This window comes from Chrysemys picta, chromosome 5 (assembly GCF_011386835.1).
Source record: "Chrysemys picta bellii isolate R12L10 chromosome 5, ASM1138683v2, whole genome shotgun sequence".
NCBI classification, from domain to species: Eukaryota; Metazoa; Chordata; order Testudines; family Emydidae; genus Chrysemys; species Chrysemys picta.
This window is the reverse complement of record NC_088795.1, coordinates 80,865,325-80,888,995: the sequence shown is the minus strand read 5'-3', so window position 1 is coordinate 80,888,995 and position 23,671 is coordinate 80,865,325. Positions and strand designations below refer to the sequence as shown.

General features: G+C 40.7%; 1 protein-coding gene and 1 pseudogene across 1 annotated transcript; both read left to right on the top strand.

Annotated features, from left to right (window-relative positions):
* The first annotated feature begins 20,156 nt into the window (after window positions 1-20,156).
* Window positions 20,157-21,034, top strand: LOC101951452 (claudin-22-like). Its single transcript, XM_042841766.2, has one exon. The coding sequence runs from the start codon at window positions 20,221-20,223 to the stop codon at window positions 20,887-20,889; it is 669 nt and encodes a 222-aa protein (XP_042697700.1). The 5' UTR covers window positions 20,157-20,220; the 3' UTR covers window positions 20,890-21,034.
* Window positions 21,035-22,388: 1,354 nt separating this feature from the next.
* On the top strand, window positions 22,389-23,083 carry LOC135983697 (claudin-22-like; annotated as a pseudogene).
* Window positions 23,084-23,671: the final 588 nt, after the last annotated feature.

Here is a 23,671-nt window from a genome sequence, read left to right as displayed (position 1 = left end):
TGGAGGGTCCTCTTTTTTTATTTATGAGATATGGTAACCCTATCAAGGACCCTCCGCCGAATTGCCGCTGAAGGCGCTCCCCCTGCAACGGTCCCGATATTTTCAAGTTACCAGCTGGTCACCCTAACAAAGATACAAGGAAAAACGAATATTTACTGGCAAGCCTGCTTTTCTTTTTAACTTTGATCTTCAGCTTTTATTGAGGAAACGTATCTGGTGTCATTACACGATTATGTAAGCAAGAGAAGCCCATTTCTGCTAACAAGAACATATAGACTCATCTTTAGCTTTTATTCTTTCACTCTCCCAGGGATGAGAAAATTGCAATAGGGTCATTTACTTAGGGCCAAAAAAAAAAATCGATGCTGACTTACACCCCAGTAATTGTGACATCAGTAGTGCCTCAGTGAACAAGACACCCCTTGAACTCTAAATGTTTGCTAAAGTTGCATTAGTTTGTTTTATTTGTTATTTTAGTATATTCATGGCACATTCTTACTGTTTGATGATTATAATGGATCTCTTTATTGAATTATTGAGCAAAACTTTTAAATAAAACATCAAAGAATCCTTTTCTGCTGTCAATTCTTCTACAGTCATGGGATGTATTAATCCTCAGGACTACTGTCCCCATCAGAATACTAACTCCACTAGCTTTATTCCTAAATGTACTGTACAGAAGAATGTTCATCTGACCCAGCCTTTTAATTTTGTTCTTTTTCTTTCAAGACTGTGAAATGAGTGTCTCATAAATATGCAAAACTAGATTGCTTTTCTTGCATGTATCTGAAATAATGTCATCTACTTCTGCCTTGCCTTTCGGTAGTATTTTACAAACATTCAGACTCTCAGCACCTCTTTGTATTATGATTCCCATTTTACACATGAGAACACTGAGGGCACGTCTTCACTACCCGCCGGATCGGCGGGTAGCAATCGATCTATTGGGGATCGACTTATTGCGTCTAGTGAAGACGCGATAAAATCGATCCCCGATGGCTCTGCCGTCGACTCCGGAAATCCACCGCGGCAAGCGGCAAGCAGCGGAAGCGGAGTCGACAGCGGCGCGACAGCGGTTGACTCGCCCCCGTCCTCACAGCCAGGTAAGTCGACCTAAAATTGCGTATCTTAGGTCGACCCCCCACCCTCCCCGTAGTGTAGACCTAGCCTGAGATACTTCTGAAATTGAGGAAATGATTAGGCCTGAGTGAGTCCATAGCAAAATTGGGCATATAGACCAGAATCTCTGACTTCTAGTCCCATATTATAATTATTAGAGCACATTTCCTCTTTGTACTACAAATTACTGATTTTTCTCACTGTGTACCATCAGAATGGCTGTGGCTCCCTAATTATACCCACATTATGGAATAGTGAGAGTGATCCTCACTTCCACACAAGGCGAAGCTCTGACAGGCAAAACTAGAACCCAGGTCTCCTGATGGCCAGTCCTGTACTCTATCCATTACCTAATGCTGCTTCCATAGGTTTCAATGGAGTCAGGGTGAAAACAAGCCTTAAAAATGCAAATTGAATATTATGCAATAAAAATCAGAGAAAAGTTAATGGCCTTTAATCAAAGACATTCTCATGCTACTACTCTAAATAAGCAGTTTCAAGATCACAATGTCATTATCTCTCCCACCAAATGGATTTAGAACAAGCAGGTTTTTTTCTTAGATAAAATAGTAGAATCCTACTCCAGTAACAAAATATTCCTTAAAACACAACACTATTTAGATGTGATAAATCTAAACTTATAAAAGTAATTCATTTAGCTCCATGGGGGGCTGGCCCTAATCGTGATGAGATATTGAGGCAACTTAAAAACAAAACAAAAAAAAGGGGGGGGGGGAAAGGAGAGGGACATGATGGTAATTGGAGGGTTAAGAAAAGGACTCTCAATTATTCTATAACCACAAGCAATAGATAGTGGATTGTAAGCATTAACTTGACAAATGGGAGAGGCCAGGCTATCAGAATGAAGAAAGATTAGTTGTAAGAAATAAAATAAAATAAATAAAAAACAAGCTTTGATTCATCATGAAAAATAAAACCAGGAACAGGTACAGGATCACTTTTGCACAGTGACATACAAAAATGTATAGCTCACCTATTAACATGATTGATGAACTTGTAAAAATTATATATATAAACGTGTTCCCTTCTTTGCCATCTGCTAGATAATTTGCTCCAGGAATTGGTGTAAAATTTCTAAAGCCCAAGTCTACACTAGAAAATGTTTGCTAGTATAATGATATAGGTACAGCTCTACTGGCAAACCCTCCTAGTGTAGGTGCATATTATATCAGCAAAAAAGCGTTTTGTGCCAAAGAAGTTTATATCAGTTCCCTGAACAAAATAAGCTATATAGGGAAAAACACCTTTTTTGCCAGTATAACTGCATCTAGACTTGGGCTTTTACAGTATAAACATGTTGTAAAACACCCCTAACTGACATTGCCATATCGCCAAAAGTTTTACATGACCTTCAGTGGTCAGAAGCAGCTTTTTTTCCCAGCAGAATGGATACATTTGCTTGGCTTTTACATTATATTATATTAAGAAAACTTGGCAAGGGAGCCCTCTTATTATTGTTACGGGCAATAGTTTAAATGCCTCACTTGCAGCTCTCCATTTGGCAGTGTTGAGGTGTCACAAAAAGAAACTAATCCCCTGTAAAAATGCAGTGCTCAAACTTTAAGATGTTTCAAGATATATTTAGATATTCTGAGAAGCCAAACTTTCTTTTGACTCCTGCTTTGCCCCACCTTTCTACAGCATTGTTTATGTAAAATCTTGAAACAACTTATCTTTCCTTTGTGATCAGAAATTCTCCCCCCCCCTTTTTCCTTGTAGATCTTACTGCTGTCCTTATAAAATAGCTAATTTATATTATCAGATGCCCATCGTCATGCAGTATTTCAAGTATACAGTATTAATTATATAATACAAACTGTATCTAGAATTTAAAAAATCTTTGTGTTTCAATTTGCAACATTTCTGCAAGGCATTTTTTCAAAGAAATGTCCCTGATTTCATTTGCCCAGCAGACCATAAATAATCTTTTCTCTTCTGCCACTGAAATACTGGCTTTATCTTTTAACCTTCATATTTCTTGGCTGAGCTTTTGGAATCTCTCATGTCAGAAATTTAAAACTATTGTTTCCCTCTCACATGATATGTTATGCATTTTTGCTGCTGGCTTTATTGGTTGTTGGTTATTTCAACTAGTCTCAGTCTTCTCAGATCTTGACAAATAATCCCAGTTACATTGATGTGCTTGACAATGTCAATCCTGCGGCTGAACCATTCATATTTTCATTCCATCAGTTGTTAACAAGACCATGGTGTCCCATTGTTCATTGGTCTTCCCATTTTTGCTGTTTTGTGGTACAAAAAGATTCCATAGAGATAAGCAAGGTTACATATAAGGCAAAGAAGCTATAACTTTATAGACTCTTTAGACTTTTGACCACACCAGCTCTTGAAATTTGGCTGTCTAGTTAATGGCTCTCTCTCTGTCAGACACAAACAAGACCATTTGCATGGTTCAATTGACTCAGACATATGTGCCAGATGGTCAGGTTACTGCAGCACTGTAGTAGGAAGGCGCTGCACTATTAAAGGTACATCACTTCGATGAGAGGCTAAAAACTGTGTCCCACTTCAATCAATTTCTAATGGCTGTCTGGTTCTGAATGGCACATTAGTCCCAGGAAATAATGCCAGCTTTGAGATTCTTGAGCCTCCAGGTCAGCAGCACACAGAACTAAGTTTTCTAAAACACATTCAGATGCAGATTAATTTACATCTTGTTTTATGGAAGACAGTCTGAAGACAGGAAAGGTGGACGTACAGATAGCAGGGAAATGTTTATCAAGGCTACTCTGAGTGGCAGCCAGAGTCGGTTACGAAGAATGATACAAGGCAACATGAGCAAGCTAAGAAAATGTTTTCTGCGCCATTGGAGAAAATCCAAAGAATGCTCACTTTAGTCTGAACATAACAACAGCCATTATTGGGTCAGACCAGACCATCTAGCCCAGTGTCTTGTTTTCTGACAGTGGCCAATGCCAGATGCCCCAGAGGGAATGAACAGAACAGGTAATCATCAGGTGATCCAGTGGCCACTGTGATGGGTTAGATCACAGAACCCCCCTTGGAAGCTGCCACCTGCTGTGCCAAGACTACCTCTGCTCCTGCTTTCCCTGCTGGCTCGGGACCGCAGCACCCTGTCTTGCTGAGCCAGACACGCCCGTCTGCTCCAACACAGACCCAGGGTCTGAATTATTTGCCCCAAAGCTTCAGACTTAACTAAAAGCAGCTTACAGAAGTGTTCTTGGCTTTAACACTCAGATGCCCAACACCCAATGGGGTGTAAACCCAAATAAATCCATTTTACCCTGTATAAAGCTTATACAGGGTAAACTCATAAATTGTTCGCCCTCTATAACACTGATAGAGTGATATGCACAGCTGTTTGCCCCCCCCCCAGGTATCAATACATACTCTGGGTTAATTAATAAGTAAAAAGTGATGTTATTAAATACAGAAAGTAGGATTTAAGTGGTTCTAAGTAGTAACAGACAGAACAAAGTAAGTTACCATGCAAAATAAAATAAAACACACAAATCTAAGCCTAATACAGTAATACAATTGAGTACAGATAATATCTCATCCTGAAAGATGTTTCAATACGTTTCTTTCACAGACTGGACGCCTTCCTAGTCTAGGCACAATCCTTTTCCCCTGGTACAGCCCTTGTTCCAGCTCAGGTGGTAGCTAGGGGATTCCTCACGATGGCTGCCCCTTTGTTCTGTTCCACCCACTTAGCTATCTTTTGCATAAGGTGGGAAATCTTTGTCCCCCTCTGGGTTCCCACCCCCTCCTTCTCAATGGAAAGACACCAGGTTAAAGATGGATTCCAGTTCAGGTGACATGATCACGTCACTGTAAGACTTCATTACCCACTTGCCAGCACACACGTATACAGGAAGACTTACAGGTAAAACAGAGCCATCTGCAGTCAATTGTCCTGGTTAATGGGAGTCATCAAGATTCCAAACCACCATTAATGGCCCACACTTTGCATAATTACAATAGGCCCTTAGAGTTATATTTAATATTTCTAGTTTCAGATACAAGAGTGGTACATTTATACAAATAGGATGATTACACTCAGATTATAAGCTTTGTAATGATACCTTACAAGAGACCTTTTGCATGAAGCATATTCCAGTTACGTTAGCATATTTTCATAAAATCATATAGAGTGCAAAGTCACAAATTTCATCTGCCATTTTGTTGCCCAGTAACCCAGTTTTGTGAGATCCTTTTGTAGCTCTTCGCAATCTGCTTAGTTCTTAACTATCTTCAGTAGTTTTGCATCATCTGCACATTTTGCCACCTCACTGTTTACCCCCTTTTCCAGATCATTTATGAATATGTTGACTAAGACTGGTCCCAGTACAGACCACTGGGGGACACCACTATTTACCTTTCTCCATTCTGAAAACTGACTATTCATTCCTACCCTTTGTTTCCTATCTTTTAACCAGTTACTGTTCCATACGAGGACCTTCCTTCTTATCCCATGATAGCTTACTTTGGTTAAGAGCCTTTAAGAGTCTGGAGTCCTGTTATAACACATTAGGTAAACAGAATGACTTGTCCCCTTAGCCCAGGGTTTCACAGCTAAAGAAGGGACAGTTAGACAGTTAGATTAATGTTATTATTTATAAGTTACAAAATTGACAGTTTGATGCCACATATTATATACGCACATGCATATAAGTCACTATACAGTGGTTCTGGAACAATTTTTATAGTGGGGGTGCTGAAGGTGAAACCATGTATTTGGGTTACTACTACTTCAGGCCAGGGCTTGCTGTAGCACCCCCAGCACTCATGTCACTCTATATTATAGACAAGACCTCATGTTGTGGCTGTGCTGAATTCTGTGACCAAATAGAAATTCTGCAGCAGCTTCAAATAGTTTACTTTTTTTTTTTACTCAATTACATATGAAAATGAATAGGACAGCCCACAAAGTAATGTATTTCTTGATTTATGTTGTAATAAATTCAATTTATTTTAGGTTGATTCCAAATTTTCACTAGGCCTCAGCTTTTTGTAATTGCATCATAGACTTTGTCAAGAAAGGGAGAAGATCTGGATGTTTCACCAGCTGTATAGGTGAAATTTGTGGCATTTAGTGCTGTGAAAGGTATAGCTTAGGTTTTGACACTAAGGTAGTAGTTGATAATTTTTGCACTGGATATGGGATGCACCTCTTTCCATTGCCCTTGGGGCTGGGCAAAGGTTAGTCTGACATTTTTAGGGGTTTTGACTTAGTTCCTTACTCCAGTCATCAGGCTGCTTCCTGCCCCACTTTCTGCCACTGCATCCAACAGCAGTAGATAAGTGCCTTAAATGAGTGTTGCAGTAGCAATATAACTAACAATATTGACATCTAAATTGTAGGGCTGTCAAGTGATTAAAAAAATAATTGTGATTAATTGTGCGATTAAACAATACTGGAATACCATATATTTAAATATTTTTGGATGTTTTCTACATTTTCAAATATATTGATTTCAGTTACAACACAGACTACAAAGTGTACAGTACTCACTTTACATTTTTTATTTCAAATATTTGCACTTTAAAAAACAAAAGAAATAGTATTTTTCAATTCATCTAATACAAGTGCTGTAGTGCAATCTCTTTATCATGAAAGTTGAACTTACAAATGTAGAATTATGTACAAAAAACATGCATTCAAAAATAAAACAATGTAAAACTTTAGAGCCTACAAGTCCAATCAGTCCTACTTCTTGGTCAGCCAATCACTCAGACAAACAAGTTTGTTTATTTTCTGCAAATGTAATGCTGCCTGCTGCTTCTTTACAATGTCACCTGAAAGTGAGAACAGGTGTTTGCATGGCACTGTTGTAGCCGGCATTGCAAGATATTTACATGCCAGATGTGCTAAAGATTCATATGTCCTTTGATGCTTCAACCACCATTCTAGAGGACATGCGTCCATGCTGATGATGGGTTTTGCTCGATAACAATCCAAAGCAGTGTGGACCGATGCATGTTCATTTTCATCATCTGAGTCAGATGCCACCAGCAGAAGGTTGATTTTCTTTTTGGGTGGTTTGGGTTCTGTAGTTTCCGCATCAGAATGTAGCTCTTTTAAGACTTCTGAAAGCATGCGCCACACCTCATCCCTCTCTGATTTTGGAAGGCACTTCAGATTCTTAAATCTTGGGTTGAGTGCTGTAGCTATCTTTAGAAATTTCACATTGGTATCTTCCTTGCATTTTGTTAATTCTGCAGTGAAAGTGTTCTTAAAATGAACAACATGTGCTCATCATCCAAGACTTCTATAACATGAAATATATGGCAGAATGCAGATAAAACAGAGCAGCAGACATACAATTCTCCCACAAGGAGTTCAGTCACAAATATAATTAACATATTTTTTTTTAAACTAGCGTCATCAGCATGGAAGCATGTCCTCTGGAATGATGGCCGAAGCATGAAGGGACATATGAATCTTTAGCGCATCTAGCACGTAAATATCCTGCAACGCCAGCTACAATAGTATCATGTGAACATCTGTTCTCACTTTCAGGTTACATTGTAAACAAGAAGTAGGCAGCAGTATCTCCCGTAAATGTAAACAAACTTATTTCTCTTAGCGATTGGCTGAACAAGAAGTAGGACTGAGTAGACTTGTAGGATCTAAAGTTTTACATAACTGCACTCAAAACCAAAACAATGTAACAAAAAAACCCTACATTTGTAAATTGCATTTTCCTGATGAAGAGATTGCACTACAATACTTGTATGAGGTGAATTGAAAAATCCTATTTATTTTGATTATCATTTTTACAGTGCAAATATTTGTAATAAAAAATAATGTGAGCACTTGTACACTTTGGATTCTGTGTTGTAATTGAAATCGACATATTTGAAAATGTAGAAAAACATCCAAAAATATTTAATAAATTTAAATTGCTATTCTATTGTTTAACAGTGCGATTAATCGTGATTAATCTTTTTAATCACAATTAATTTTGTTTAGTTAATTGCATGAGTTAACATTGATTAATTGACAGCCCCATTGAGAAGACTGTGGGCAGTTCTTTCAGAACTATTGTTTCAGGCTACCTACAGACTGAGGCAGACATTACTGTATGCGGTTACACTGAGTTCACTATGTCAATGTTTTCTTCACAGCCATAAAGCCCTACAAACCTAATTTTTGTGTGTGTGTGGGGGAAAACATGGATTAGGAAGCATAATCGTGGGGCAGTAGTAGATTCTGCAACGAATTCCATGCGTGTGTAATCTGGAAAATGAGTCCCTGAATAGATTGAGAGAAAACATGATGATGATAAAGGCTTTATTAACATGATTTTGGACTGGCTGCATTATTCCCAATTGGTAAAGCTACAAGCTGGAGCCAATAAAACTTTTTAAAAAACTTACCATACCATCTGTGAACATGACATAAATTTTACAGAAAAAAATATTTTAGAAATGTTTAAGTTTATTAAAAGCGTTACTGGTGCCAACATTTTATTCCTCCACCAATAAAACCAGGGTCACTTAGCACTGAATAGTGTACAGGCCTTGGAAGGGGGGTGGGCACTCTGTAAATACCTAAGATAGACTGACAGCTAGGGAGAACAAGTAGAAAATGAATAGACTTTAGAACCCACTAAAAGTTACTTAAAATAGTTTTTCTGTACATATTGTCACAAACAATATTACATTCTGATATGCTGGCACGTTCCAAGGCTAGAAACAAGTGCTGTGTGTCCACTTGAGAATTTCTCTTTTCTGTTAAATACACCAGCTTCCATATGTTACAAGATCCTGGTTCTTAAATAAATCACTGTCCCAGGAAGGAATATTGTCCCCATTTTGAGTCTCAGACTAGGTCATTTTAAGGGATCATTTCTCTGCAGATTGTTTTGTTTTTAAGATATCAGTTGGAAGGTTCTCAGCAGAGTTGGTCAAAACATTTCAAATTTTTTTAACAAGAAACGGGACAATGTTTTGTGAAACTTTTAATGAAATATCTCCCCATTTTTGAACCAGCTGAAGGTCTCAGTCTGGTCATGAGAGCAGTCCCATGGTAAATGGATTACTGGGCAGAGAGGGGCCGAAGTGGTCAAATATGCAGAGTAAATGCAATTTAATCACATCTCTACCCCATAAGTGTGTGTGGGTGTATGTATACCATAAGAACATAAGAATAGCCCTACTGGGTCAGACCAAGGGCCCATCTAGCCCAGTATCCTGTCTGCCATCAGTGGCCAATGCCAAATGCCTCAGAGGGAATGGACAGAACAGGTAATCATCAAGTGATCCATCCCATCGCTCATTCCCAGCTTCTGGCAAACAGAGACTAGTAATTGCCGGTCAACTTTTACTACAGGTACTCCCGGAGCAGCCTATTCAGAGAATTTCACTGGCCAGATAATTCCCACAGTGTCTAAATGCCACAGTTTCTCTTCTACCCTGGCTTGTAGAGCATAAGGAATGGGGTGGCCTTGCAAAATTGAGAGCATGCAGTGGTATCTACGTGTATTTTCACCTGGAGATTCTAGAGCTCTCACAGCTCCTCTATAAATACTTGCTCATGTTTTTTCAAAAGGTCAATGATTGATCTTGTGCTTGTGTGATATGAAGGTCCCAGAAGTGTTTTCCACTCCAGGTTCAAAGTGGAGATTCAATTCCATCCAAAAAGGTTTGGCCCTGTCCCAGCTACTACAAAGAGAGGTAGGCAAGCCCTCTGGGGTCTTTGACTTCCACCCTCCCCATTGAAGGACTTGAGTATTGCTTAGGTAAGAGATAAAAGTCAAGCTGGGACATGCATCAGAAGTAATTTTGTAGGTCTCTTGCCTCCAAAACTGTAGCCACTGCCCTGTGTCAAGCTCCATTTTCACATTCTGCCCATTCAACTGAAGCTCGACTAGGATTGGTTCCTTACAGGCGTCAGTCTGATTCAAGATAGCGTATACCTCATCTTACTCCTCCTCCTCTGATTCAAAGTACCCGGCTGATGCTTCTTTCACATGGTGCATCCTATTCCCCCCTCGTGTTCCACGTATCCCCATATTCTGTGCCTCTAGTTCTGCAGCACCTAGCCAAATGTCCTTTCTTTTTACAACAACAACACTGAGTCTTTATGCCTGCACACTGTGTGACAATGATCCCCCACCCCACACATTGGTAGCATTCCCTATTCCATCTAGCAATAGCAGGTCACCTTCATAGTGTGGCTCGACTGTCCCTTTCCTATCCTCCAACTTGTTGATCCACTTGGCAGGGATTTGTAAAAGGTCGTGGCTGCCTCTGGTAGCCATCTCTAGTGCCACAGCAATATCCATGGCCATTTGGGGTTTTAGAGTGGGCTTTGTCAGAATCCTTCACTGCATACCTTCATTGTTGATGCCAGAGACAATGCAGTTGCACAACATATCCTCCAAACCATTTCAAAATTCCAAACTTTGGGCTGCCAGCTGGCGTAGATGAGGCATAAACTGCGAGACAGATTAATAAGGCACTCTGATGCAGGAGTTAAATTTACACCACAAGATACTAACAGGTGATTTTGGTTCATAATGATCTGTTACTGCATCAAATGTCACCATTCCATGACTTCTTGGCTCCAGGAAATCAATAATCAGTCCATAGGTCTCAGCCTACAACACTGAGGCGGATTTGTTTGGTCCATTACGCCAATAGGTAACAGCAGATGCATTCTACATAACTGGTCTAAGTTTCCTTCTGACTGAGGTTCAAATTCCCCACCCTGCTGTGGCATGCCATTCCCTTGCGTAGCTGAAAAACCCAGAATCTGCACCTCCACGCTTCCTTGGATTCTCGTTTTTGCTCTGGTTTTGCAGGGCAGCTAGGCCCCTTCTGTCCTCTCAGGAAAACAGCCATCCCAGGAAGCAGCTTTTCAGGAGCACCACAGTCCAGGTAAAGTGCTTTGCACCTGCCAGTCAGTATACTCTCACCGCCAATATGTTACAGCTGCTCAGGGTGTGTGCAGGGGGCACAACACACCAGGCCTGGTCTCAACAACTTCTTCTTTATGAACACACAAAATGACCCGTAAGGACCAGGCAAAACTCCCCACCATAGAGTACATGTTTAGGGACTATTCTAAACTAACTATCCTGAATGCCCAGGATACAAGAAAAAGGCACTTAGCACTTTACAGTACTTGGCAATGGGCTAAAATGCCACAGATTACATCAGGTAAGTATTCCATGGGATGAAATATTATAGATCTTAAACAATCAACCATTTTCATTACCTTCTCTCTCTCCTGGTTTCTATGAATATAGTCATGACATTATCCCTACCCAGTGAAGCAGAATTAATCAGGACTCCTGCAATCCCAAACCACTCAGCAGTACCACATTTTACAACACATCATGCATTAGAGTTAATTCTGCTCCCTGCATCTCATTTCCACCCCCCACATGCAATGTCAGGGGTCAGCTGACAGATGGAGGCAGAAGAGCAGTGCCTGTGTGCATGGTGCCCTCACTGACACTAGTTTGGCACATAGAGTGAACTGTGAGCCTCCCTGCTGCTATACTCTCCCCCGCCCTCTCAAGCCCTGGAGCAGGAAGAACATGACTGCCATCCCCTTCCCTCTCTGAGTTGCTACTGCTGCCTGGCCTGAGGACTCAAGGTTGGAGCCTCCATCTGACTCCAACTCCCTCTGCCAGTGAAAGGCAAGCTGGGCAGCTGCTGAGAGAAAGAGAGGAGCCACTGGCCTGCCATACCCTGAATTGGTTAGGCAAAGCTGCTTCCTATTTGGTTTTGTCTGCTTGTGACGGGATGGAGGCAAAGGAGTGGAGCAAGCTGGAGAGAAAAGAAGCAGGGGAGGTCATGATGGGGACAAAGGAAGGGAAGAACACAAATGGGTTTTAGTGAATAATTGTTTTATTCTAATAGGTTTTTAATTTTTTTAAATTTATTTGTAATCATGGACAAACTAATGTTTTTTAATTGATAGTTTCTCAGTTTTAATATTTAGCGGGAAAACACCAAACATTGGACCAGTTTACCAGGGGAGGTGGCAGACTCACCATCACTTGGAACTTTTAAAATGAGATTAGATAACTGTCTAAAAGAAAAGCTTTAATCCAGGTTCTGGATAACATTCTATGGCCTGTGTGTATGGTGGGGGCAGGCTTGATGTTTGTTGCTTCAGGCCTTGGGGGTTTATGAATCTGTGAATCTATGATATCCACCTGTTCATTTCCCCCTCTCCCCCATTCAAGGGCCATGAGAACAGGAAGCTCTGAATTACCCTCATTATGCTCAAAACATCTCTGCCTTAAGAAAATTACTGTAATCAAATCTCATGCTTCAGGGCTTCAGCTGCTTGCCTGCAGGGGTCAGGAAGAGTGTGTGTGAGTGTGTGTGTGTGAGAGAGTGTGTATTTATACATATGTTGTATATATTTCTACTGTGCTCTTTGTGTGTGTGTGTGTGTGTGTATTACACACACACACACACACACACACACACACACACACGAAGAGCACAGTAGAAATATATACAACATAACACCCATATTAAACCAAAGTGTCATAATGAGTGTTGGGTAATGCTAGAGAAGATTACACTTCTCACAACTCAAATTGTTGTCTTGGAAAGAGGTACATCATTCAAGGAAATCACATCTCCATCAATGGTCAAGGAACAAGATTTCATACTTGCAGTATATCAGGACTACTGTGTTCTAAATTACCCGATCAATAAGGATTTTCTAACCTGGTTAACCCTAATTTTTAATTTTGGAATGGGATGGTGATAGAAAAGTCTTTTGTGGGGCTTGTGCAGTTAATCTTAAAATATTCTTTATTCTTCTATTAAAAATGATGGCAAATCCATGTTTCATTTTGATCTTTTGACTAAGTTTGTAAAGTACAAACAAAGTTTTACCTTGTATTATCTCTTCCTATTCCCTCTCCTCATAGATCATCTTGTTCAATTCCCATTAATCAAAAATCTGAAATAAGGTGTTTCATAGGAGTGAAGGGTCTTGCTATCAGAGAATTAGTTTCATTTCTTCTAACTAGACTTGTATATTCTAATCTTAGAGTCTTAAGGGATCTCACAGTTTCTTTTATATACTCGCAAGGGCTTTTTAAAACATATCTATCGCATTATATAATACAGCTGTAAATGCCTGGTTGCTTCCTTTTCTATAGCTGGTAAAACATTATCTCTGATCATTTCACTACAGCCCCTAAGAGACAGGGATAATTCCCCTATGGTGGTTTCAGTAGGAAGCAAGTTACACCTTTTCTTCCAAAAATCTGAATAAACCAACAGGTCACCATAACTCCTCCCTTTATAAGATACAAGAGACTTAATTAGACAATTTAGATATAAATGATCTACTTCAGATTAGATTTAAGAATGTTCCAAGTGGCTGCTAATATTTCTCCTTTCTTAATGAAATTGTGCATACCCTAACACAGAACACGCAATATAATGGGCCAAATCCTCTCCTGTGTTAAGGTGTGCTGGATGCTGGAGATGAGGGAAACCATTATACAGTTGGTTACAGCTCCCTGATTCTCTCCTTGTGCAGCTCCAGACCATTCCTTAGCATATGCCAAAGGACTGTCCACCAGCTAACAACTACAAGAATACATTGGTGCTTTGGCCATACCCTACCCTACTCCAGCCTCACACCATACACACACACCACAGAAGATGGAGGCAGCACAGGAACCAATTACATTCATTTTATTCTGACTGAGAATTCCTCCAGGGGAGGGGGATTTTCAGATGGCCAGAGGCAGCCACTATCAATCCCTCTTTGTGCTGCCAAGCAATGCAAAGGGGCCAGATTGGAGGAGAGAATGTGGTCCAACGTTATTTGTCTTGCTTCTATTCAATTCCGTGGCATTAAATGTAATTGCGTCTATCCCTTTCTCTTGTAACCTCCGTACACAACATGCTCGCATTTATTCCATGGTCTGCTAACTTTAACTGCATCCAAAACAATCCTACTTCTCAACACAGGGCACTTTACAAAACCTAAACAAATTATTTAGAAATGATACCAAAAAGAAATCACTTACTTTTTGGCCCTTTTTATAAATTTTCTCATCTAAATATCGAATGGATGTTTTATGAAAAAATAGTGATCCTTGAACTGATTTCTGTATATGATTAAAAAGTAAACCACTGATAATGTTTTTGTTTTGAAAGGGGAAGAAAACAATCCATATAGCTTGCCCACCCTCCCCTCTCAGTATGGTCCCTAAATTCCATTTTCCATTTACTATCTTGACAAGGTCTGATAGAATATGTATTTATAATCAGGGATTCTTCCCCTCCCTCAATTTGTCAGGTCAGTGTTCAGATTGCATCAATTACTATGGACTACTGGCAGCTTTTGTGCACTCCCCATAGCTGCTATTCCAGCTTTACCTAAGGTTCAAACTAAATTGATAATGTTTAAATAAAGAACATTTGGGAGGTGGGGAAACATGAAGAGTATTTTTAAAAGTAGTATTTCTCTAAGCACATTATTTCCCGCCAGGGCCGGCTCCAGGCACCAGCATTCCAAGCAGGTGCTTGGGGTGTCAATCTGCAAGAGGCGCATTCTGTGTGTTTTTGCCACCCCAAGCGGCGCGCTGAATTGCCGCCGCGGACGGCGGGGGCAGTCCGTGTGCCGTTAGGGCGGCATGTGCGTTTCCACAGTGGCGGCAATTCGGCAGCAGCTTCTATGTTCAGCTGCCCACGGCGGCAATTCAGCGGCTTCTGTCTTCCGGCTGAAGACAGAAGCTGCCGCCGAATTGCCGCCGCCGCGGAAACGCGTGTGCCGCCCTAATGGCACACTGACTGCCCCCGCCGTCCGCGGCGGCAATTCAGCGCGCTGCTTGGGGCAGCAAAAACAGTAGAGCCGGCCCTGTTTCCTGCTCTGTGTATGAAGTGTTCACAGGGGGAGACAATTCAATGCAGTGTACTGCACTCTACTGAAACCCGCAAACACTTAATGGAAAGCACAGAAAAAGTCAAGTGATTAAGGAAAAAGTGAGGTGATGAAAACTTAAATCTTCAATATCTCCAGAAAACCAAGGAATGGTGGTTCTGCTTAGCACTGATTATAATGTACTTTCATCAAATTTCCCCTTGCAGTTTTTTCACAAGTAGGCCAGCGCTTGCCCTGAGGTTACTTCCTCACAAAGATTCCTTTATATGGCACAAAATAAGATATTCACATAGGTTAGAGATGCACTGACCACTATTCAAAGAATAAATAGCCTAGTCACTTCATGGAAATACCAGGAACACAGCTTACTCCTGCTATCAGAGTAGTAAAATTCACTACTTGGACTTAAGCTGAATATTTCTGTTGGATACACATCAGTTTTAGTTTTCATGTTTTTCAGCAACCAACAGCTTCCTAATGTTCTTTGTAAGAAAATATATATATACGGTATATTGTGCTTTGCTACTAATGATACCAGCTCTGGCCATCAAGATTTCTAGGAGAAATCATGTAATTCTAAAACCTCTGAAGAAAAAATAAGTCACAGAGTAAGATTCAGAATCCAGACTGAAATGGTTTTATAAGTAATGAGGGGAAAGTTAATGTATTTGTTTGAACAGGATGCTATGTAAAAAGACGAGTTTAAACCATCCCCCCTCTGCTTAAGACTTGTCACGCTGGAACGAATTGGAGACATCAGTTTGTAAACTGGATACATGGAGCTATTTAAAATGAATGATACGCTCTCAACATATTCTTTGACGTTATTTTTAAAATCAGAGGTTCCAGTCCTGTGTCAGGTGTTGTGCCCTTTCCAAGCACCGATGCCAATGGGAGTTGAAAGTGCAAAACACTCATTGGACCATGCAAGAATAAAATGGCAGTAGTAGCACCTCCTATAGAAAGAGCAGAATTTGGCCGATCTGTACACGGACACCAGTTGCTTAGTCTCAGGCACAGTGGATGCTCTCTCTAAGGCATCTGGTTCTGGGCACTGTCAGAGATGGGACACTGGACTCGAGAGACCACAGGTCTGAGCCAGTATGGCAATTCCTACTGTCCCTCTGTTGCAGGGAAGAATTCAGCAACAGTGTCATAGTGGAACAGTAACAAAATCATAGTGGGAAAGTCCCCCTGAGCTTTGCATTGAACAGGCCTTTCTTGCATTCAAAAATTCTCTTGCCAAAAATCTCTCACACAACTTGAGTTCTCTTAGAAACCCCCAAGAACTCTGACGTGTTTATGTCAGGACACCACTCATTACAGAAGTGTGGTCTCAGTTATTTATTTTACTTTAAAATGAGCTGGTATAAAGAGACAGGCAGTCCTAATCCCAAAGATCTGACAGTGTCAGTGGGGCTCCCGGGGTGGGGTGGGCAGTGATGGCACTCTTCCAAGTTCTGCCCACAGAATAAGCTCTCACCACAGGAGACAGGACTCACAATAAATTGTGCTGTTGCTGAAAATATGATCACACATGCTCTGTGGGCTCCTTGAGCTCATCTCCCCCTTACTGGGGTCCAGATACACCCATGGGTTCAGCTGGACTCCTTGTGCTTGACTGCCTTGTCAGCAAGGCTTGGATGCACAGGCGGCTGGTGAAAATATTCTCTGTGAGGTCCCCGGGCCGGGGGGGGCGGAGGGGAGGGGAGGAGAGATCACTGTGTATGTTATGACCTGGTGTGGAGAAGAGGAAGTTGGAGAGCGAGTCCACCATGCACTCACCCCAAAGCAGAGGCTCCTGACCTGCTGGGCTGGGCCTGGCTTCCCACTCCGGCTGGTAGCTCTTGCCATTTGCAGATTTGCTGTGGTGGGCTTCACCAGATTGGGGGGTGGCACCTACTAGCCATCTGACCACCCCAAGAAAACAAGGAGGGGGCGGGGAGAGGCGAGGGAAAATATCAACCCCACATAACACTCTAAAGTGAAGATGGATGCTGATGCCAAAGGGGGTCCTATGGGGGGCTTCCTAGGTGAGCCATAGGGGACTGGAGCCATTGAAGAAGTGGGGGGTTGGTGCTGCCAAGAGTTGAGGGGAGGTTTTAAAAGATGGGTGTATTGGGGAATGGGGCTTTGGGGAATGGTGAGCAGAGGGCAGAACTAGCTTGCTGGGTGCACTCAGGACAGACTCTGCCCCCAGCACAACACTGGGGCTCTGCAGACTTGTCTTGACGCTGGGCTCGGAGGACTCTCCCCACTTATCCTGCTGCTGGGCAGCCAGGTGGCACAGCACTGAGCTGATGCTGGTGCTGCTGGAGGCAGGGCTACATCTGCAGAGCGGGACTGCACATGCGGGTGGCAGGACCTGAGTCCCACTCTAGCCCTAGCCAACCACTGCCTATGTTTGTACATGCCACTGTGCTTCTTCACTTGTTTGTAGGGGACCTCTTGCCCCTCTGGGCTCTGGTAGGCTCCTTCTTGATTGGAAGGGCTGGAGAAAAGTGGCAGCTTTCTCAAGTCCACCTAGAGGTGCCAAAATGAGTTGTCACTTACAGTAGATTGTGCAGATTTTCATAATATAGCTCTCCTTTCTTATGTGCTTTGATGAGAAATGAAAGAGTTAATACTTGAAGTGACAATGTAATTATCACTGGGTATTTGAGAGGTGGCAGAGGTTGCCTGAGCCTCAGCTCTGGTGGAATGGATCCTAATCTGTACAGGTGGGTCAAAATGGGTCACCCTGTAACAGGTCTTAATATAATCTGGGACCTATTGTGACAGTCTGGGTGGAGATCGGTTGGCCCTTCATTCTGTCAGTATGTGTTAGGGAACAGTTTTGGAGAATTCCTGAATGACTTTGTTCAGTCCAGATAGTAAGAAAGAAACTTGATAATATCCAAAAGTGTGAAGTTTAGTCCTCCAAAGTGGAGTGAGGCTTGGGGAAGCATACAGCTAAATGGATCATCTGATTAGGATAACAATCAGAAATTAGTAACCTTAGATAAGGGCATCAGATCACTTGGTCCTTTTGGAATACTATATAAAGTAGCCCCACCATAAGGGTTTAAATCTCTCTTATCCTTCTGGGTAAGGTTATGGCCACTAAAAAGGCAGTCTTCATAAATAAGTGGTACAAAGAGCAGACCACCAAAGGCTCAAAAGGAGGCTACATCAAACTTGTTAAAACAATACTGAGGTCCCAGAAGTGCAGGATCTCTGCTTCATGGGAAAACAAATCTAGCCACTGTTGGATGAGAACAGTCTGGCCTTCCCAATGGGGGACAGTGATCAGAGATAGGTGCCAGATGCACTCTAAGGGAGCTGATGGAGAAGGCCAAATACTTTAAAGTGAGCAGGTAGTCCAGGGATGGCAGCCATCAGTGCTTCCAAGAGAGACAGATGATTCCCCACTGCCCAGATAGAGAGCCTCTTCCATTTAGCAGCACAGGCAAGACTGGTGGAATCCTTTCTGTTGCAAGCTAGGATATATTGAACGACTAAAGATCAGGATCTATCACTGGATGTTAGCTAGCCAGCATCCAGGTTGCGAGGTGAGGGGGTCTGGGTCTGGGTGCAGGATTTGTCCCCTTCAATTGCAAGATGACATCTGGGAGCGTTGGGAGCATTGAGAGCGTAAGTGAGGGCCGTGTTAATAGGTTTATGAGATCAGCAAACTAAAACTGTCTGGGCCATGCCATCATTTGAGCTGCAACCTGTTTGACCTTGAGAGAATTAGAGGGTAAGCATACATGAGTCCAGATACCCATGGGATCAGAAACACATCTGACTGGAAGCTGGAACTGGATCCTCCTCTGGAACAGAACCTATGGTGGTTGGACACAAACAGATCTAAACTCAGGCACCCCCAACCTGTGAAAGATGTCTTGCAGAATGGAGTCCGTGAGTGGTCCTTTGTGGTTGTCTGAGTATTAATGACTGAGATGGTACCCTAAGGTGTTCTATAGGCTACAAAGGCACAGGAGCCCATTGGTGTGACACTGATTGATGCACTTTTCCTCCAGGGGGATCACTTCCTGACACAGCAGCAATGAGCAAGTTCCTCCCGGTTTGTTGCTATAGTACATTGCCGTGCTATGTCCATGAGCAGCTGTACTGTGGCACCTCAAAGAGCCAGGAGGAAAGCTATGCAGAACAGCCCTCAATCAGGATGAGAAAAAAAAATAGATTTCAGAGAAACACATACCAGGCCAAAAGCATGATGCTATATATCGGTTCCATGATTTCCGACTGACCATGCTTATTTAGGGCCTAATATGGGAAGGTGATGGGCATTTCCTACCGCCAGGAATAGGAAACAACCTCAGCACCCACTGACTTTAATTGGAGTTGAGCAAATACTCAGCACCTTGCAGGACTAGGCCCAGAGAGTACAAGGGACAACTTCAACTGATTTAGATTTGTCACAGCTGCATTGGCTTCAATTTACAACTGAAGATCTGCTCTGAATTCATTGTGATGGGTGGGAGTCTAGAATTTTAATGAATTGCTGTCTTTATGATACTTTGATTATTTTCTCACTTCTCCTTTGACCCTTAAATGGGTCAGTCATCAAAAAAAAAAAAAAAGCCTATTTTAGGAGAAACATAGAAAAAATGAAACATAAAAGGACCTTTTACAGAGAGTCTTCCCAGTGCTTGTGACATAGAACAGGAGAGTGGAGGATAAGCCATTGTGTATGTTGAGGAAGTCTAAGAATAAAGATTATAGGAAAACAGTCCTACCTTTCTTTACAAGGCCTTGATTTAAATCCCTGAAATCTCAAATTTTGCTATTACAATGAAGTCCTGTTGCAGACAGAGCTGGCTTTTTATCACCACTTAAAATCTAATTAATCCGTATTGAAGCACAAAGATTTCTGTTGTATTTTAGGGTGAGGGGTCATAGAGCCTTCTTTGTTCATCCTCAGACTTGTAATCATCAGGCATTGGGATATAATTTTACCAAGCAAATTGGAAGGTAACAGATCAAATCTTTATCAGAAGGACTCTGCTAAACCATGAGTTAGGCTTTCGTCCTTTACATGAAACATTATATTCATGAAGAACAAAAAAGTGTTTCAGAGTTTTCAAAGGGTTAATATCTAAGCTTATATTCAGGGCACAAAGAACTAAGATCATCATAGCTCCGACCACCAGAAAAGATATCAGCTCTTATAGAGACATTCCTCCTAAAGCTTTTTGGACTGTGCTCTTCTAATGGCTTTAGTCTACAGAACTGTGATGCAATTAAGTGGCATTTTATTCTCTCTGTTGGGATGGGTTCTATCCTGTCTCACTACCTATTTACCTCAGTGGAAAAATCTCAATTTAGAATTAAATGAATTGGAGATCTGGACCATGGGACTCTGGCAAGCTTGTGTTGTCCAAGAGGAAGGGGGAATGCAATGTAAGGATTTTGATTCTTTCTTAGCTTTGCCTCCAGAGCTTAGGATTTCTAGGATTTTGATGTTTGTTTCAAATGGATTAGGACTTTTGGGCCTCGTGCTTTCAGGTTTTGGGTTGGACTGTTTGAAGATCGGTGAAAGACAACAGGAACTAAAGAAACGGCTATTACTGCTTGGAGGAACACTCTTCTGGATATCAGGAATTACAGCCATAGTCCCAGTTTCTTGGGTTGCTCACACTACAGTCCAGGAATTTTGGGATGAGAATATCCCAGATATTGTTCCCAGGTGGGATTTTGGGGAAGCACTATTTGTTGGCTGGTTTGCTGGATTTTGTCTTATACTAGGAGGGTCACTACTTAATTGCACTGTCTGTTCAACTGAAGTCCATCCATCCTCAGTCCATTACACAGTAGCAGAAATGCAAGATCACTGTCAACACTTGGAAACTGAAAATAGTCCTGAAAATCTAGGAGTTTAAGTAGTACAGAAAGTCGTCTCTTTCTTTTCAAACTTGAGCGCAAGGCAGAAGTTTGTTCCAATAATGATTCAAAGGACTCTTTGTTACTTAGCTGATTCACTAAAGTTGTGTGTCTAATTCTTTCTTCTTGTAATTGTTATTTCAAAGTAGTGTTGTCGCCCCGGGGGTAGGGAGGGGCGCAAAACCGTTAAACCTTTTGTTTCACAGCAGGACATTAAAGCTATCATTACTGCAGAGAAGAACCACTACTTTGTTTTGCTATTAAAGCTGAACTGTAGACCCCCAAAATATATAAGGTTGCTCTCTTATATGTTGGTTAAGAGCCGAAAATGTAAGTTTCCTTTTCATATGAAACCAGTTAAGTGGAATTCAAAGGCTTTTGACTCCTTATGGCACAGCCATCCACCTATCTGATCCAGTAACATTTTTTCATCTCTAAAAATAGCCTAAAAATACTTGTATTCTGGGTATAGACTTTTGCTACAGAGAGAAGGAGATCTCCGTGTAGGAACTGTGTTTCTTTATCCAGGAAAATTGTGAATTCCCCAAACCCTAAAAAGACTTGCAGAGAACTAGATTTATTTAAAGCACGTTTAGTTTCTTAAAAATGCTATATGTACTTCATCAGCATCACAGGCCACTGTCCCAAAATAGCTAGTCATTTGTTATACCAACCTAATACGGGAAAAGAAGACAAAAGTTAACCTGGATGTTCTGGCATCTGCATATTTCATATACAAAGAAAAAAATTAAAGAGCCAGGAGTGGTTGAAAAATACCTAGTTAAAAGAGTTAATCTGCTCATAAGCATTTGCTATTTTATAGAGTATAGGAATTGAGTTTTTAATAATGAACACTTGATCTGCATTCAATGAAAGATTTCTGTTAAACTTTTCTCATATGTAGCAGCAGTTCTTGTACATGTAAATAGTTTGATTTTAAACAAATATACTTCTTAAAACTTGAGAAATACTGCATTTATTTTACTATATGCAGACAACCTTATTTGTTAAAATATATAAAGTTTGCATGGGTTTATCCAAATACACGGAATGTGAATTATTCAGTTTATGAATTATCATCCTAAATAATGAGTTAATTAAAAATACCCAGAACTATTAAAAACTACTTAATGAAAAGGGTTGGAGTATTGTTACCCAAATAGTAACAATCACTATTAATTAATAGGTCACTATTATTTAGCGTATGCTTTTCTGTTAAAAGACAAGCTATTTTCTGCAAAGCAAAACCAATGGAATATGAGCCCAGTTGCAGCCACATCTTTGAATTACTGATTTATCACGTTATTTCTCTATACTCAAAACAAATCCACATGGAACCAGATAAAACTAGATCTGTCAAAGTCCTTTTATGAAATAGCATAGAAAAGAGGGGGAAATATTCCACAGTTTACAAAGTTTATGTTTAGTGCAACAAGCACTAAACAGAAAATGTATCTGTAGTAGTTGGTAAGATATTCCTAAAGCATTTGGACTCTATTATTAAAATGGATTTAGCCCACATAAGTAGGATGCAATTAGCTGGAATTTTATTATTTTTTGTTAGGATAAGTTTTAACTGGTGCTTATGTCAGACTGGAAAAATCTCAATTTGGATTTAACTGACCATGGGACTCTGGGAAACCTGTACTGTTCAAGACTAATCAAGAGGAACACAGTGCAAGGATTTTGATTCTTTATTAGCTTTGCCTGCAGAGTTCAGGATTTTAGTGTCTACGTCAAATGGGCTTGGACTGAGTCTTCTGATCTCTAGTTTTTGGACTGCCTGAAAATGGGAGCTTCACAACATGAACTAAAGAAATGACTGTTTATTGCATAAAGGAATACTTTTACGGATATCTGGAATTTGAATCTTGCCCCCAGTTTCTTGTGTTACCCATGTTATAACACAGACATTTTGGAATGAGGCTATCCTGGAGATTGTCCCAGATGGGAATTTGGGGATGCACTATTTTCTGGCTGGTTTGGTAGATTCTTGTGATGCAAGGAGTCATTACTTATATGCACAGCTTGTTCAACTAAAGATCACAAATTGTCAGTTCGTTATGCAGTGGCAGAAATTCAAGATACCTATTAACATTTGTAAATTGGAAATATAGACCTGAACATTTAAGAGACTTTAAGAAGGGCAGATATCAGTTTCCTTTAAGACTCTACTAGAAGAATCAAACTTTTCAGTTCAGGATTTGTAGGTTTATCTGACACAGATGAACCACCTCACCTACAAGGTGTTAGATTTTTTTTAAACTTTGTTATTCCCTTTAATCACCAAGTTTGAAAACTGCATCCTTCCTGCAAGTCTGGTAAACCATTTTCATGTTCAGTGTGGAGAGAAAAAACAATTGAAACTTAACAGTGACTAGAATAATTACTTTGATTGTATCTGCCTATATGATAATACAGTTTATGACTGTGCAGATCTGGTAAATAAGATACAAAATCATAATATATGGATGTTTAGTTTAAAAAGTTACCACACATTTTCACGTGTTGATCAATGTATCTGTCATATAAAAATAACTTACTATGGATCTAAAGTATGAGTTTTGGATTTCCTATTACGGAATATAGGCCTGATTCTATTACATTAAATGGAAAAAACTCCCAGTGACTTAATTTACCTAATTAAGCAAGCATTTTTCTTTGACTTACGTATTTCCAACACTTAAGCAGCCTAAATATTTTGCATTGGTGGATTTGCTGTGACAAGAAGGTAATGGGCAAGAAAGTTCTAGGTGTCCATTAAAAATGTTTATGTAAGAC